A 16,835-nucleotide genomic window follows, 5' to 3' on the forward strand; every position below is an offset into this window, starting at 1 on the left:
TCACCACATGTAACAATGTCATTCTTTCTTATGCCCCTGGAGTGACAGAACATTTGATACATGTCATAAATGTTACCATTCTGAAAACTAGAAACCGAGGCCTACTCAGACATTGATATTTTGTAACAATTGGACTTAATGCAGTTAATGCAGTTTTGCTGAAATTGCATTATATCTCTGAAAATGTTTTTTTTATGTTAATTTGAGTTTGCCCCTACCTATATTTATGTGACATGAGACCAAGCTTAAAAACACACCCCAATATATTCTACAGACAGTCACGGTTAAAACGATACAACATTGTTATCCCTTTGTTTAGCCCCAGAAGAGCTTGGACATCAGAAAAAGGCCACATATGTCACCATTATGGAAAACGAAACCCAGGGCCATTTAAAAGTGGGCGTTTTGTAAACTACCTACTCATGTAGTTTTGCTGAAACTTTCCAAAGTGTGATTATAATCGGAAAATGACTTTTTTTATGTTTGTCTCTTTCGATCTTTTATGTGACAGGAGACCAAGACATGCCAAAATGTATTCTACAACTCAAGACAGTTAAAATTATACCAAATATAGCTAATTAATGAATAAAGTAATTAAAGTGAGACATATATCGCTACCCTTAACACTAATGACAGATACATTGGAACTCACCATTGCAGGTCTAGCAGGATGGAGAAAAGCCAGAGTTAAGACAGTAAGGCAAGGCAATGGCCAGAAGATGGGAGGTGGTCTGCAGAGTAAAGTTTTGTATAAACTGTACACTGACTGCTGTACCTTATATCAACATGCCATATATTCAGTGTCTGCTGGTCTCCTCCACGGCGTCTTCCGGATGTCACATCACTCCTGTGACGTGCGCCTCCTCTATGTGCCAACTTCGCACCGCACCCTCCAGTTGGCACTACACTGATCTCTGGTTGTCCTGGCTTCTCACCTCTTCCTCGAGTGAGCCGCAGAGACAGTGTGAGTGCATGCCACCCATGTGCCTAGTGTGGACTTGTACTGGATAGTACTACTGCCATTCGACTGGCCTGCTGCTGTGTGGGATGAGTCTCTCTGGCTCGCCTGTACCCTCCAGTTCCGTGGACTGTCTTGTGGAGACACAGTCTGTCTTTCGGTGGGTAGCTGCCCTCTTACCTTTTTTTCACTGTCCCTGGCCACAGATAATAGCCCCCCACCCCACAGTCAGTGAAAAGTGGGGCCCCTGGAGCAGGGCTTGCGACTGACATGTGCTGGAGGGACCTGTATGTGTTCCAGGTGGCTGCGAGAGGAACTTACACTGACGCAGCAGTGACATACCAGAGTTCCATTGTGCTGAGGCTGCAGAGAACAGTGACACACCCATGGCGCAATGAACTCTAATGTACTACGGCGCGAGTATAAGTACCCCCTGAAGTCGAATGAAACAGATGGTCCCCTCCAACACACGGGCACAGTCGCGACCCTTATCCTACGCCTCTGCTGCAGGGGACCCAGGGAGTAGAACCACTATTCACTGTTTGTGTGTGGTTTGGGCTATTGCAACCCCCCACCATACAGATAAAAGCCCCAACCGCACACACACCAGTGTTCTGAACTACGAGTGGCTATGAGTACGTAGCTACTCGTAATCTGCCGACAGCAGATGGGAGGTTAACTTACCCATGTCACCACCTTAACTGATGCACTCCACTCACTTTTCATGTCACTCCCATGCTTCCTTCTTCCCAGTTGGAGAAAGAATAGGAGTGACATGGAATGTTAGTGGAGTGCATCGGCTTAGGCGGCATGGGTAAGTTAAGCTGCAAACAGCACTGTTGCGGAGGGCCCACGTCTAAATTCCGCATCAGGGCCTAGATGTCTGTAGCTATGCCACTGCGTGGAACCTTATCCCGCCTAAAAGGAGACTCCTGTACCAGTCCTTTATTCATACCTTTCTTACATAGCTCCCTAAAACGATTGCCCCTCTTGGCTGGAATGTCCTTTCACATTATATGAGGTAATCATAATATACATGGCCACTCAAGTCTAAAAAGACAAAGAAAAAACAAAAAAAAAACATACAACTGAATCTACCAACACTTAGTGGGATAAAGGTGGGGTGAATGTCTACAGGGATTATGTAGATAATATAGTTATATATAGTTATAGGGCGAATATAACAATCTAGACCTAATACTTAGTTGTAGTCACACCTCTGTTGGAAATTAGTGGCAAACCCGTGATGTAGGGTAAACAAAATAAACATATCAAGACCCCCATCCCAATGAGAACACATTATGTGTCCAGAATGCAAGAACATGTATGTTTCATTACCATATAAAAACATGCACAACAAGAGGTTGGGGACAGGAAGTAGGGAACAGGGCCACATTTAGAAATAATCATAGAAAAGATCTACTAAAGCAATTGGGAATTATATAAAAACAAAGCAGATACTTACCTAATGAGAGAGAAGTATCTGGGTCCAATAGAGCTTTCCAGCTCCTTTCCCGGTCACCTCCTTTGTTTGTTGGCTGGCCCGTTTGAATCCCCCACCGCAGGGGACTTCAAAAGTCTTCCGGAGCCAAGTCCTCCCGAAGACAGGTGGCTCCATACTGCACATGCGCAAGTGTTGCGACAGAGGGGCACTCGGGCTCCTGAAGACTTTCATAGCCTCCCTTCAAATTGGTTGGATACTGCTATGGGGAGACGGGGGGGGGGGGGGGGGGGGGGGAATGGGAGAGGATTAGGAAGGCTCTATTGGACCCAGAGCCTTCCCTCTCATTAGGTAATTATCTGGTTTATTTTTTGGAGACATTGACCGCCATTGACTTTAAAAGGACCATCAAAGCCAAGTTATATATAGAACTATTCAACACAAAGTATACCCTAATTAAAAAGTCACTAAACTTCACTTTTATTTAGTTACATTAAAAGAGAACAAGATTGCTGACCATATAGTAAAAATTGTGATACAGGGGATTAGAGGTATAAAGTTTTTGGTCAAAAGACCATCCTCCTAAATCCCACTCATATTCATTACAACCCTTAGGGTAAATTAATAAGTTTTTCATTGGTGTATATACCTAAAGTTGCATTATCCAGATTCCTATTCTTCCTTTTATATGTCAAGGGGTTGTAATGAATACGAGTGGAATTTAGGAGGATGGTCTTGTGACCAAAAACTTTATACCTCTAACCCCCTGTATCACAATTTTTACTATATGGTCAGCAATCTTGTTCTCTTTTAATGTAACTAAATAAGTGAAGTTTTAGTGACTTTTCAATTAGGGTATACTTTGTGTTGAATCTTTAGAATCAGGTGTGTTCTTTTTTTCGATACATAGAACATTTAAAGATAAGGGGGAGTAGATTCAGGTCTGCCGTGCACCGCAGTTTGGCCCCATATAATCTCAGAACTTAAAGAGAACCCGAGGTGGGATTTAATTATGTTAGTGGGGCACAGAGGCTGGTTGTGCACACTAACACCAGCCTCTGTTGCCTCATGGTGTTCCTTCAGGACCCCCCTGTGCGCCGCTATACCCCCCGCAGTGCCAGCGACACACAGTGTGTCGCCAGCACAATGTGTACCTATGCATGTCTGTTAGCGCCGCTCCCCCGCCTCCTCCGTATCGAATCAGCGGGAGGGAAGGGACGCGGGCGGGTAGCGCCGATACAGAGGAGGCGGGGGAGTGGCGCTAACAGACAGGCATAGGTAAACATTGTGCTGGCGACACACTGTGTGTCGCTAGCACTGCGGGGGGTATAGCGGCGCACAGCGGGGTCCTGGAGGCACACCATTGGGCCACAAAGGCTGGTGTTAGTGTGCACAACCAGCCTCTGTGCCCCTCTAACATAATTAAATCCCACCTCGGGTTCTCTTTAACACCAGTGCAACCACCTCCGTGCAGACTCTGTGGCTGGCAAGAAACCAGAGCGCCTCGGTCATTCAGACAGAAAACATGCTGCTTTACAAATTACTGACATCAGGTGTCAGCAGTAAGAAAGGCTGCAGACAGCTCTGTTTCCCTTCAGCATACTGGTTACTGCAGTGATGTAGCTTCTCTAAGGCCCAATGCACACCAAAAACCTCTAGCAGATCAGCAAAATGCTAGAGGTTTTTGAAGCAGATTTCAGAGCGATTCTAGGCATGGTTAGAGAGGTTTTCTAAACATGCCTAGCGTTTTTTTGGAGCGCTTTTGTGTAGCAGATTACCAATATTGTTATAGTAAAAGCTGTTACTGAACAGCTTCTGTAACAAAGAACGCTTGGAAAACCGCTCTGATCTAGCGCTTTTCAGAGCGGTTTTCCACTTTCCTGTACTTTAACATTGAGGCAGAAATGCCTCAGAAATCGAAAAAAAATGCTGCAGCCTCTGAGTTTGCGTTTGTGGAAAAAACGAACTGCTCTGGTGTGCACAGTCCCATTCACTTTCATTAGCCAAGCGGTTTTCTCCCTGCAAGTGTTTTAAAAAACGCTCCAGAACACCTCTGGTGTGCACCAGCCCTAACTCTGAAGTAAGACGGCACGGCCCAGCTCAGCACAGTCTGTGGCCCGGCAGTGGGCCGCGGACCGGGGGTTGGGAACCCCTGTCCTATAGGATATATTTAACTGACCTTTTTTTATTGTAACAAACAACGATTTATACAGGAAAAGCATGACGATTAACAAGGTTGCCCAAACTTTCGCACTCCACTGTATCTGCTGAAAACACTTAAAGGAATACTGTAGGGGGGTCGGGGGAAAATGAGCTGAACTTACCCCGGGCTTCTAATGGTCCCCCGCAGACATCCTGTATTGGCGCAGCCACTCCCCAATGCTCCGGCCCCGCCTCCGGTTCACTTCTGGAATTTCTGACTTTAAAGTCAGAAAACCACTGCGCCTGCGTTGCCGTGTCCTCGCTCCCGCTGATGTCACCAGGAGTGTACTGCGCAGACACAGACCATACTGGGCCTGCACTGTGCGCTCTTGATGACATCAGCGGGATCGAGGACACGGCAACGCAGGCGCAGTGGTTTTCTGACTTTAAAGTCAGAAATTCCAGAAGTGAACCGGAGGCGGGGCCGGAGCATCGGTGAGCGGCTGCGCGGGCACAGGATGTCTGCGGGGGACCATTAGAAGCCCCGGGTAAGTTCAGCTCATTTTCCCCCGACCCCCTACAGTATCCCTTTAAGGTGTATTACCAGCATAATTGTCTGGCCCATGTGGAATTTCAGTTTTAATGCCTTTAATCAACAGATAATTTGTTGGAAAAGCTATCGCTTCCTGCTGATTTTTGTAGGCAAAATAACCACATCAAGTAAACTAGAAGGTTGTGCTCGGACTATAAAATCCAGATTGGTATACATTAATATGTATGATATTAAATGATATTGCGACATGGCAAGCTGGTCAGATGTGTTGTAATCTGAGAAAACAAGGACAATGTAAAAATGGACAACTACAATTTACAACACTTTATTACAGCGCTGGCAAAGGGTTCCTTTAGCTGGTGAAGATTGTGCAGCATTTTTGTTGGACATGAGAACTTAACATGTTTATTTTCATCTTAAACTCTTCAACATGCAAAAATACCCACAGAAAATAAAATAACTGACTAATAAGAAAAAACACAGTCATGTAAGATTATACTTGTGCTCTGCGAGATTGGAGTAGAGTTACAGGATGAGTGTAAAAGAAAAAACTAAGAAGAACAGAAAACAACTTCTTTTATTCACCAACAGAAAATAAAATATGTGCTGTCCCCACACACAAAGTTTATTACATGCTTACACATTATACTCTGCAGTATCTCCTTGTTTATCCGTGTCTCATGGTATATGAAGCCAGTACAGTACATGAAACCTCTCTGGCTATTTCATATTCTTCTGCTGGTATTCAGAAGGGAGTTCAATGTATCTGATGCTGCCTGAAGGCTGCAGCTTCATACCAAAGTTTTCACCTTTTACTCCATCTTCCATCTTATTCCTAAGCGCAAACTAAAGAAAAATAAATTGTAAACAAAAGCTTTTTTTTAAAGGTTTTTGTTTTCCATTTTTATTGCCCCGTTGAGTTGCATCAGCTGCCATTGAAGCATTTGTCTTCTATCCACCAGAGGAAATACAATTTTTGTCTCAGTCCCCCTATTGCAAATCCTGGAATCTGCAATGTGTCTTGAGAAAAAGAAAACTATTAATATCTTGAACTGCTTGCTACATAAAGTCTCCCGTCTCACCAGTCTCCTTCCAGTGTAAAGCCACTGTGATGCCTTATCAGCAAGCAGTGCTCACTCTGAGTGTGTCTGTAGAGGAGAAGCTTCCAGGCTGAACACATCAGACAGAAGCAGAGGCTGATGTTTCTGCCACTGCTGGCTCCAAGCCCCTTCACAGATTTCTGCCCCCAACTCTCTTCTGAACATGCTGCGATGTGCTGCTGACCTCACACAATCTGTCCGACTCCACTAGCCAGGTTTTCACGTATATGGCCCCATGGATTTATGTTGCTCAGTCAATCAACGCCTTCTGTTTAACAAACAAAAAACACGACACAAAACAATTCATCAACTCCACTTTAAGACAAAACTAACAGGAAAAACAAAAAAAAATACTGCAAAGTAGCCAATAGTGTTGTTATCCATGCCATCTATGGATGATCAATGGAATGCAAATCATTTTGAGTATTATGCAAATTTTGTATGCAAATGTATGCAGACTAAAAGGAAGCAAATGAAATCCTGCTGAGGTAAAATTTGAATGGTCCATTTTCAAGCTGCATACATTTGCATATAAAATTTGCATAACCCCACATCAACTAAAAATGATTAGCAGCTCACTGACCATCCCTAACGCCATGTATTAATCGTTAAAGTAGCTAACATGGTTTGGGATGAAGGTTATGATCAGATCTCAGTCCTCTGGCTCATTCTTGTCTCATCTATTGCATTTTTACATTTCACACTCTTGGTCCCAACATTCCTCCTACCAACTTACTATTCCTAGGCTGCATTACATCTCTTTTCTCTATCACAGTCCAAACTATTTTATATGGTCTGTTTCACACCAGCAGTTTTTGATGTATATGTACCTCACTAAACATTATGGTTTTTGTTTACTTACTTTTTGCATCATTGTGCTGTCACTTAATGTGATTCACACATGATATCATTGGCATATCACCTGGCCATCTTATATTTTATTTGGCTTGGTTCACACTTCTCTGTTACATAGCTCCTTTTTTTTTGGCCTGCTGCCACTACCCACACCGTTTATAGAACTTTTCAAATTCTTGCTGCAATTTAAAAAGAGAACCCGAGGTGGGGATCTTAGAGTTAAATCTATACACAGAGGCTGGGTCTGGCTATAGTGCCCAGCCTCTGTTGCTAGTTGAATATTCCCTAAATCCCCCCTGTGCTCTGCATGAGCCCATAAATTACAGCCACGCTGGCGACACTGAGCCTGTCGCAGCGGGCTCTGTTTACCATTCTAGTGCCACTCATGCCGCTCCCCCGCCTCCTGCAGAGCGACGATCCCCGCCCATGTCCCTTCCCTCGCCACTGATTGGAGGGAAGGGACACGGGCAGGGACCGGCGCTCTGCAGGAGGCGGAGGGAGCGGCGTGAGTGACATTAGCTAGGTAAACATTGCCCGACAGCGCGGCTGTGATATATGGGCTAGAACGGAGCGCAAGGGGGACTTAGGAGGGATTCAAATAGCAACAGAGGCTGGGCACTATAGCCAGACCCAGCCTCTGTGTATAGATTTAACTCTAAGATCCCCACCTTGGGTTCTCTTTAATGAGAATTTGCAGTCAAATTATTGTTAATATACATTGATATATGGTTTTTGATACCTGGTTCACACTTTTTTTTATATGTATTTATGGAGGAACTTGCTCTTTGGCCTTTTTGAGATATACAGTATATTACTTGTATTATCTTGTGATCATAATTGGAACCGTATTTTCACCTTCTGGTGATGTTTTAATTGGTTTTATATTTTGTGGTAGAATTTTGTGCAAATAAAGAATTTTGTTATATTTTTGCTAAAGAATTGGTCAGTCGGGAGCTGTTATATAGCTTATATAGCTGTTATATGGGTATCTTTTTATTCCTACTTCTATGTAGTGTAATTTACCCGTAGCACATTCTGGCTCTCTATAATTGTATATTATTGTCAACTTGTATGGTGCTGGTCCAATCGCTATTTCTGCGCAATACTACTGTGCCGGAGCAAAGTGCTTCTGGCCGCAGGACCACAACGGGGGAGCGTGCGTGGCCTTGTTGCACCTGTACCAACTGGACGAAGTTGCCGTGAGGACCCAGGAGGCAGAGGGCGGGGGTGAGGGAACAATCAGGCTGAAGGGGGCTGGAGGAAGCCCCCGGTATGTATGATTTTTTTTTTTCAATTCATCTCAGGTACACTTAAAAGTCCTATTTATAGTTCAAATTGCTCTAAAAAATCCACTCCAAACGTTGCTCTCCAACCCCTTTAAAGAAAAACTGCCTTTATGGCCCTTTCACACTTAAGTGTGGTGCTGTCGTATTGTGTGCGACACGCATGGCAACATGAAAGTCCATTGACTCATGTTACCGCCCACAGTACTGAAAGCATTCTCACCGGCTGGGATGTAATGTGCCTGGGAACACTTTATGGCATGCAATTTCTAGTTGAAATCACAGAGGCGCATGGCATAGTACCAAACCTGTTTTTGTATATGCTCCATCTTATTGCCTGAGGAAGTGGGTCACTCCCACGAAACGCGTTGTATTTCACTGGAGTATGTAAATAAATTGTTTTGCTGAAAATTGATTGCAATTTTCTTGTGTCTGCCCGGAGGAGGCAAGTCCACCACTACCTCCTCACTTTTAAATGTTTTAGATCTTTTTATCCTTCTGGCGCCTCTGTATCCATACTACTATTTCTAGTTGGGTCATATTCTGTTGAAGCCACAGGTGAGAGCACTGAAATAGACCCAGCCGTGCATCAGAAATGTGTGTATAAAATTACCTGCACATTCCAATTATACTATACATAAATGGAGCAGATGTTTGTGGAAAAAAAATTATATGGGACCTCCTGCAAATCTTATTAGATTAACTTTATTAGATCAAATAGCTAATCAAAAGGTGGCCACACACTATGCAACCAGACTGTACAATTTTTATACAATCTTACTAACATCCATGTATTATAACAGCAATAGATAACTGTGACTTGAATATACTTTTCAGTTCGTCACATACTACATGAAAGTAGTAAAACTGGTGATTGATTGTACAGTCTGTATGGTGTGTGACCACCTTAACAGTGGTTCAAAAAACATAAAACTGCATAAAAACGGACTCATTTTCTTATAACAGTTTACACACCAGTTCTCATAAACTCGATTTAATCCTCTATCAGGGCCAGAAGAAATTAGCATGTTATGAAACATCTTCTTGCTCATCACTATTGTCCACTCACCTGCCGCCTGTCTTGAAGATGAGATCTGCATTGGGTGCCCCTTTTGGATGCTGGTACCTGGGGCGACGCTCCCTGTTAGTATTGGCTGGTGCTGGACGCTGAGCCATTGACTGTAGCATTTCTGTATGAAGACCAGAGAAATGTTCTGTGTTTATTCAACTGTTCACGTCTTATAAACTGAAACATCCCGTTTACCACTGATTCTACATAATTGCTATAGAAAATTCCATCCTGCCAAAGGTCAATATGCAGCCTGACCAGTGACCAGGAACTCACCCAGCTGTATCATGCTTCTGGCAAAGGTATTGTACTGAAAACACAGTACAATTTTTTTTTTTTATACTAAATGTTATTTAATATTGGTTTGAGATATATAACATTGGGTCAACATTTGATTTAATTATCATTAGAAAAATTTAAAACCTTTTCAACTTTAACATTGCTTGCTAATTACTAATGTGCCAAAATGCATTCGTCAAACATCTAATGCACGGAAAAAATGTTACATTTTGCAGGATAAACTCGCATGTGAATTCCCACTGACCTTCAATAGCTGCTGTAAAAAAAAATATGCGTGAAAATTTACATGCTATCACATATTTTAACATGAAAAAAACGCTTGCAAAAAAAGAAAAAAAAAATAGGTTTTCACAATGATACGTAATGCTGGGTACACACGATACATTTTTCCACTCGATTTTCACCCTGATCGTTTTTTCAGCTCGATTCTCTTAACTTTCGCTCATTTTTCTTATCTTTTTCTATTCTTTTCTATGAGAAATCCAGCCAAAAAATGATCGGACGGAATATGGGACATGTCGGAAATTATCTATCGGATCCATCTATCGGGGGTAAAAAACGTATGGTGTATTCCCAGCATAAGAACCCAGTCTGTTTTTACACATGGTTGGATAAAAGAAGACCTAAATAATAAATAAATCCTTAGTAATCCTGTGTTTGTGTCCAGCTACAATGTTACCACAAAAAGTTTACCACAGCTATTCTGAAGGCACCTCCCTAATACAAAGGTAAACAGCTGAATGGCAGCTCTGAACAACGATTGCTTATATCGCACAGACAATATTTCCTTATTCTCATTACAAGGTTAGGTTTTGCTAAAAACAGCTCGGGAGGTAAAGCAAGGTTCAGACAATATGTTGCTTAGGTACATTCAGGATTAGGTTAAATCACCTCACCTATATATCTTGTATGCCATTTGTCATATATCCTGTCAGATCACATTTTCTCTTCACATCCCATCATTCAAGTCTTGAGTAGACTAAGCACTTAGTAAGACATCAACTACATACTTTTACTGCGAAGTGGTTAAAAGAGGGATAAAATTATAAAAAGAAGTATTGTTGGTGTATATTCAGCAAACAGTAAAATTGCCATGTGCAGCAAGTGCACGGCAATGTTACTATTGTCACTTAGGTAGCGCTTGCAAATAGACTAGTAATGCGTGGGTTATTGCAGGAGTTTTACTACCTAGGTAACGCGAGTTGCGCCATTTTCACAATGCGCACTACATCCGTGGCCCTAGTACCTGTTCTGCCACTGTGTCCCATATGTATTCACTTTTTCTCCAGAGTTTTTTCTTAGGTGATATTTTCATGCCTCTTCATAAAATGCCTTTTAACTACTTTCGGACTGCAATGATTGAAATCTACACCCTATTTTGGTGGCTACCTGGCTGGCAGGGCGTAGATTTCAATCCACCGATGCAGAGTGTTCTCGCCGCTTTCGCCACTCCCGACGATCTCGCCGCTGTTTCTCCACTGCAGCTCACTCGCTTTGCCGTCTCTATAAACAGCAGAGCCCTGTGAGCGGGTCAGGAGCAGATTTCATTGGCTCCTGACCCTGTCTATCAATGTAAACCGCTCCTATTGGCTTACATTGATAGGCAGGGTCAGGAGCCAATGAAAGCGGCTCCTTACCGGCTCACAGGAACGCTTGTATCCCAGGTTACCAACATACGGCGATTGCGGTGGGTATGTGCGGCGATTCTTCGTTATCTGTCGGGATTCTGCCGTTTCTGGTACAAGTGGTATCTGGCCCTTAAGGGGGCAGAGGTTAAACCAACAGCAAGCTAGAAAATACTCAAATTTTGATAGTACTTTTTCACCAATTTGAGTACTTTTTCAATTGTAAAATGCTTAAAAAGTAATTTCAAAGAGAATATGAAAATTATCTCCTAAGAGATAACGGATTATCGTCTGACTTTAGTCTGCTGGATGATAATCAGGCATGTACGCGCACATTGGTCTTTTAGTTCCAATGTGAAGCTGCATATTGGCAATGGAGAGAAAGTGAGGATAGAGAACTTTGGCAACAAAAGGTGGAGACGGTCCAGGAAAATACGTATATACGGGATGGCAGTGGTAACAAGGGTTTGATCAATGAGATGCAAATACTCCTGAGTTTATGCAAATTTATGTAAATATTTATGCAGATATATGCAGCTTGAAAATGGACCAATCAAGTCCCACCCAGGTTTATATCTATTGGCCCATTTTCAAGCTGCTTATATTTGCATAAAAAAATGTACATAATTCTGCATGAACTCAGAAATATAGCATCTCATTGACCATCCCTACTGATAAAAAGCAAAAATCAATTAACCCTTCGCACTCTCACATGCAAATGTTCAAACAAATGCATTCACAGATTCACTCATCCAGGCACAACTGCTATCCCTACAGCTAAATTAAAAGCCGGGGTTTTAGTTCACAGAAGAATGCATTCTTATGCTTAGTCACCTATACTGCGTAGAAGTACCTAGGTAAACATAGGTGTCCTAACTCTGGCCCTGTAACATGCATAGTGCAGACATGCAAACACATTCATTGCATCAAACCTATCAATGGATTAGGAGCACACATCCTAACTTCCTCTCCTGGGAAAGACAGTGCATCTTACCAATCGCACAAGGGAGCTAACGTTATGTGTCCATGTGCACCATGCGCATACACCAGCATAAGCTGTGTGCATGCTGACAAACATACAGGGGAAGGAGGGAGTGCACTGAATTAGACCCTAGCCACAGGGGTCAATGATAAGAATAAAAATACATATATCCAGGCACATCGCCTCTAGTTAGGTGATGTGCCTGGATATATGTATTTTTATTCTACTGATAAAAAGGACTAGCTGAGGTTAATGGTGGGTCTGAGCAGACAACCAATAGGTTGGTCAGAAAGCTGGGGGAAGGTAAAGATCCCCTTCGTCTAAAATGGTTAATAATTTTTACCTATTCTTTTAGGTAAAAATGAAGGGAGGGGCCTGGTTTAAATTAAAAACTCTGTGTATACTGTATATGGGCATATATAGTAAAAAGTTAAATAAATGTAAAAATTTGTTGTGTGATAATAAAGACATTTTCTAAGACCTAGTACACAAAGGTAAATATGAATTTCCAATCGGATCAAAAATCAAATGATCACTATGAAGACTGGTTCACACAGCATCTGCTGGCAGTGGCTCGTTAAGCCGATGCTACATGCATTTCTGCTACCAAGTGGCAAAGCATTTTGAGTCCCTAGGGGGGACACAGAACCACACAAACTCAGTTGATGCATGTATAGTCCAAGATGAAGGGATCTACCCCTACCTTCACATAAAACACGACGCCAGCTGCTGCCACCGTCATTTAAAATAACGTGTCCATTAATTTGAATAGAGCAGTTTGATCACTTTCAAACAACACTTTTGTCAGCTGCTGAAAACACCAAGTTTACCACCCATGTGAACCAGACCTGAAGTGAATACTGCAGGAGACTGACTGGACACAAATGATAACTGAGGTTTTGATCTGATGTTTGACTATCAAACATTCCAGTTTGTATCAGTGAATAGGTCTATGTCAGGCCATGTGCATTTGTAAACAACGGATTCATGTAATGTGACTTGATCTGGCGCCCTAGGCAATCGGTTAGGATAAACAGCCTGGACAGCATCATCACTGTACATGTGTCTATTAGTATTACATTACTATTTGGATTGTTCGCAAATTGGGAAATTGCTCTAAACAACCGACAGTTTGAAAGATTGGCAGCCTATATGCACTTGCCCAAACTCATGCTTTAAAACCCTGGTTTATTCTCCCAAATGTTTCACTATTAAAGTTGCACAAAGAACTACCGTATATACTTATAAGTATAGCAGTGTGTCTACTTCCTGCTTTCATAGAAGCAGACATATTGTTAACATCCTGTGCTTTCAAACGAGCTTATCAATATCCTGTGCTTTCAAATGAGCTTATTTGCCTTGGCAGTCAGATGAAACGGGAGAGATCAAATTACAATTTGTGATTAGACACAGTTAAGGGGGAATTATTTTTATTAATGCTGCTGCATTTCCTACCCTCGGCCTATACTCAATCATTTATTCCATGTTTTTAAGGTAAAAGCTGGGGGAGGGGAGGGGGGGTGTCGGGCTGTACTCGAGTCGGCTTATACTCGAGTATATACGGTATGCAAATTCCTCACACAATTTTAATATTTCCGCAGAGATGAGGGTCCGTTAGTTGATTCAAGGATCCTTACAGAAAACAGGCAGCTGCCAAGTAAGTGGGTGTTCCTTCCCCAGCTTGTAACAGTAGGGATGAGCTGGAATTTTCATTAAAGTGTACCAGAGCCAATGCTTGAGTACAAAATCACATACTTACCTAAGAAGAGGGAAGCCTCTGGATTCTAATGAGGTTTCCCTCTGTGAAGACCCTCCAAAGATTACTGACAAGGGCTTGTCTGCTATCTTATCGAGGCAGGGCTATTTATGTGATGTGGTGACCAAAAATAAACTAAGACTAAAATAAATGGACAGAGCTTTTCAAAGCCGGACTGGAGCACATGTATATAAACTTGGATGGGAGCCTTTGGAAGAACATACAGGAAACAACAGGACACAATACCTTGATAATCCTCTTGTTCCTGCCGTTCATTTATGTCCAGTGTGAGCTTTTTCATTCTCATCCTCTCCTCTTGTTCAGCCTGTTGTTGGTTCCAATGGTTTGCAGCCAGTTGGGAGGACATGGGGACATTCAGAATCTTAAACTGGAAAACAAATGAAGACTCATGATGATCTAACATCTTTTAGCCATTTCACCTGATTACCCAATGATCCCCTAATATGTACTAAGCGTAAAAGTTACTCAAGATAGATTCCTAACAAAGAGTGTGTGTGTGTGTGTGTGTGTGTGTGTAAGTGTAGTGTGTGTGTGTAGGTATAGTGTGTGTGTATGTGGTGTGTGTGTGTGTGTAGGTGTAGTGTGTGTAGGTGTAGTGTGTGTAGGTGTAGTGTGTGTAGGTGTATGTAGTGTGTGTGTGTTAGACATTTTATGTGATCTGAAATGTTAGTGGAATCTGCTCTAACAAACTACCTCACAAGGTGCAGTTATCAGATGCCAATTAAATACTGAGCTTGGGAAAATTACATATCAGACTGTATCAGGGGGATGCCAGGAGTGAGTGGAATCCATAAATGCAACTGCAGATATCCTTCTAAAATATATGCAAGTTTCTGGATTGTAAATGAGAGCTAAGGGACCATTAAAATATAATGTGGACCCAATTGATTTATGTTGTAGTTTAATCTTTATGTTGTTTGTGTCTTGGTGATGATATGAGAGACCACTGGGAGAGAGAGGGGGAAGGTTCCACCAACATGATTCATGTTTTGCAGTAGAGTATATATGCGTTTTTAACAGCTGGATCTGTGTGCAGTTTTTGTTATAATAGGGAGATGCCATGGAATGATGCATCTATCCTTTCTGACTGTAAAGTTTGATTCATGTATCTTGCTCTACTGTCTATTCTACTGCTGTTTCGTTTTCAATAAAATCTTTAAAAAAACAAAATAATAATAGTAATATTATCTGGACCCTATTAAGCATGCTCCCTCAGGTAACAGCTGTAAAAGCAGAAACATGCAGAAAATCAGCTTAGAGTCTTAATGCTAAGAAAGAGAATGTTCAGGTAAGGTTTTCTCACAAGTAATCCTTTTCATTCACTGTTCTGAGCTCCATAATATGAATGAAGTTCTGTAGAGTACTGAGTGTAATAGATAATCTTGGATGTGGAGAGGTTTTATTTCACAGGACTTGGAGAAGCAGCACTAACAATCAAGAAATGCATTCAGGTGACAATCTAAGCCTGTGTAATTAAATCTGCTTCGGACTGCACTGCCAGCTATGAAACAATACACGGCAGTGCAATCCAGTTTACATTTTTTTATAGCAATTCCCAGCTGCAAGAACATCAGCTCTGTTACCAAGAAAATGCTGCATTTGATTTTTAAGAAAACAACACTGTACTGTGCATCCTGCACATGAGGGAAACCATACAGATGCTACAATTTAAGAAAATACTGTTAGGTAAAAAGGAATATGATACAGAGTACAATAGTTACCTGTTGTTTGTTGCCTCTTCTGGTTAGCATTACAAATGGCATAGTAGCGCTGCAATCTGTATCTGCTTCTACATGTCCTAAGGCCGATCCTTTTTTCAGCTGGCTCTTCAGGTGCAGTGGAATGGCAACATCCAACTGATGTACTTTCACAGACTCTCCACTACGTTGCTAAAATTGGATAATGTTCACAGGTCAACAAGGTTAGAACAGGAACATTTATTACAATATAATGGCTTACATTGTTCCTGGAAAGTAAAAGCTTGGCATTTGTGAAATGGACTGACTAAAGATAAAATATCTGGCAGATAGTCACATACCTGAAGATTTTCCAGCATCATCTTATCAAGAGCCTGAATAAAGTCTTCATCTTCAGCACATTGCACATGTTTGATCCCACCTCCTTTTATCATCACCTCCTGAAAGATAAGGGTAAAAAGTGCTCATCTATTGATCATTTCTGTAATCTGCATACAGAACAGTCTACGTTTCCTTAAACCGCGCTTGAACTGGGAAAAAAACCCCAAAACTTTAAATTATCCGTAGCTTCATGTATTTGGAAGCTCCCATCAGTACCTGCAACTTTTCTGTTCTCCCAGTTGCCACTTAGCACGTTTTTATTATAGAACTGCTGGGCAGTAGAAATTTCTCCTTTGGGAGTGCCTGTGGCCATGAATGAACACTTTTTGATTGGGTCATGCACAAGGTCGTGAACCAAAAATAAACAGTAAAACGTGAAAAAGCACATTTGTACTGGTCATGCAAGTTCACAAACCACACATCCAGCAAAAGGAATTTTTCCTGCATGTCGTCTTTCCTTTGCAGACAAGCGGTTCCTTTTACTGGGCATATGTGGTTTGGGAAATTGTGCATGCCAGTCCAAAAGTGCTTGTTCAGTCAAAAGCATTTCTGCAACTGAAGATTTATTAAAGTTCTTCCAAGCCGTTGGGGTAATGGAGGAAACTGTAAATGCTTCCAGTTATATGTAATACAGAAAAGCTGTTCTGTATCGATATAAATAATAATAATACT

The 16,835-nt window shown here is 41.9% G+C and overlaps 1 protein-coding gene across 4 annotated transcripts in view; it reads right to left on the minus strand.

Moving 5' to 3' along the window:
* Positions 1 to 5,403: 5,403 nt before the first annotated feature.
* The window catches only part of LOC137563524 (regulator of nonsense transcripts 2-like), a 113,450-nt gene continuing 102,018 nt past the window's right edge, over positions 5,404 to 16,835 (minus strand). For all 4 annotated transcript variants that reach the window (XM_068276098.1, XM_068276099.1, XM_068276100.1 and 1 more), the window contains exons 18-22: positions 16,124 to 16,222; positions 15,807 to 15,974; positions 14,311 to 14,452; positions 9,402 to 9,522; positions 5,404 to 6,462 (exon numbers count right to left, since the gene is read on the minus strand). In XM_068276098.1, coding sequence (XP_068132199.1) covers positions 6,453 to 6,462; positions 9,402 to 9,522; positions 14,311 to 14,452; positions 15,807 to 15,974; positions 16,124 to 16,222 — 540 coding nt within the window. In that variant the 3' untranslated portion in view covers positions 5,404 to 6,452. The remainder of the gene's footprint in view (positions 6,463 to 9,401; positions 9,523 to 14,310; positions 14,453 to 15,806; positions 15,975 to 16,123; positions 16,223 to 16,835) is intronic.

Source organism: Hyperolius riggenbachi, chromosome 3 (genome assembly GCF_040937935.1).
Source record: "Hyperolius riggenbachi isolate aHypRig1 chromosome 3, aHypRig1.pri, whole genome shotgun sequence".
Taxonomy (NCBI): domain Eukaryota; kingdom Metazoa; phylum Chordata; class Amphibia; order Anura; family Hyperoliidae; genus Hyperolius; species Hyperolius riggenbachi.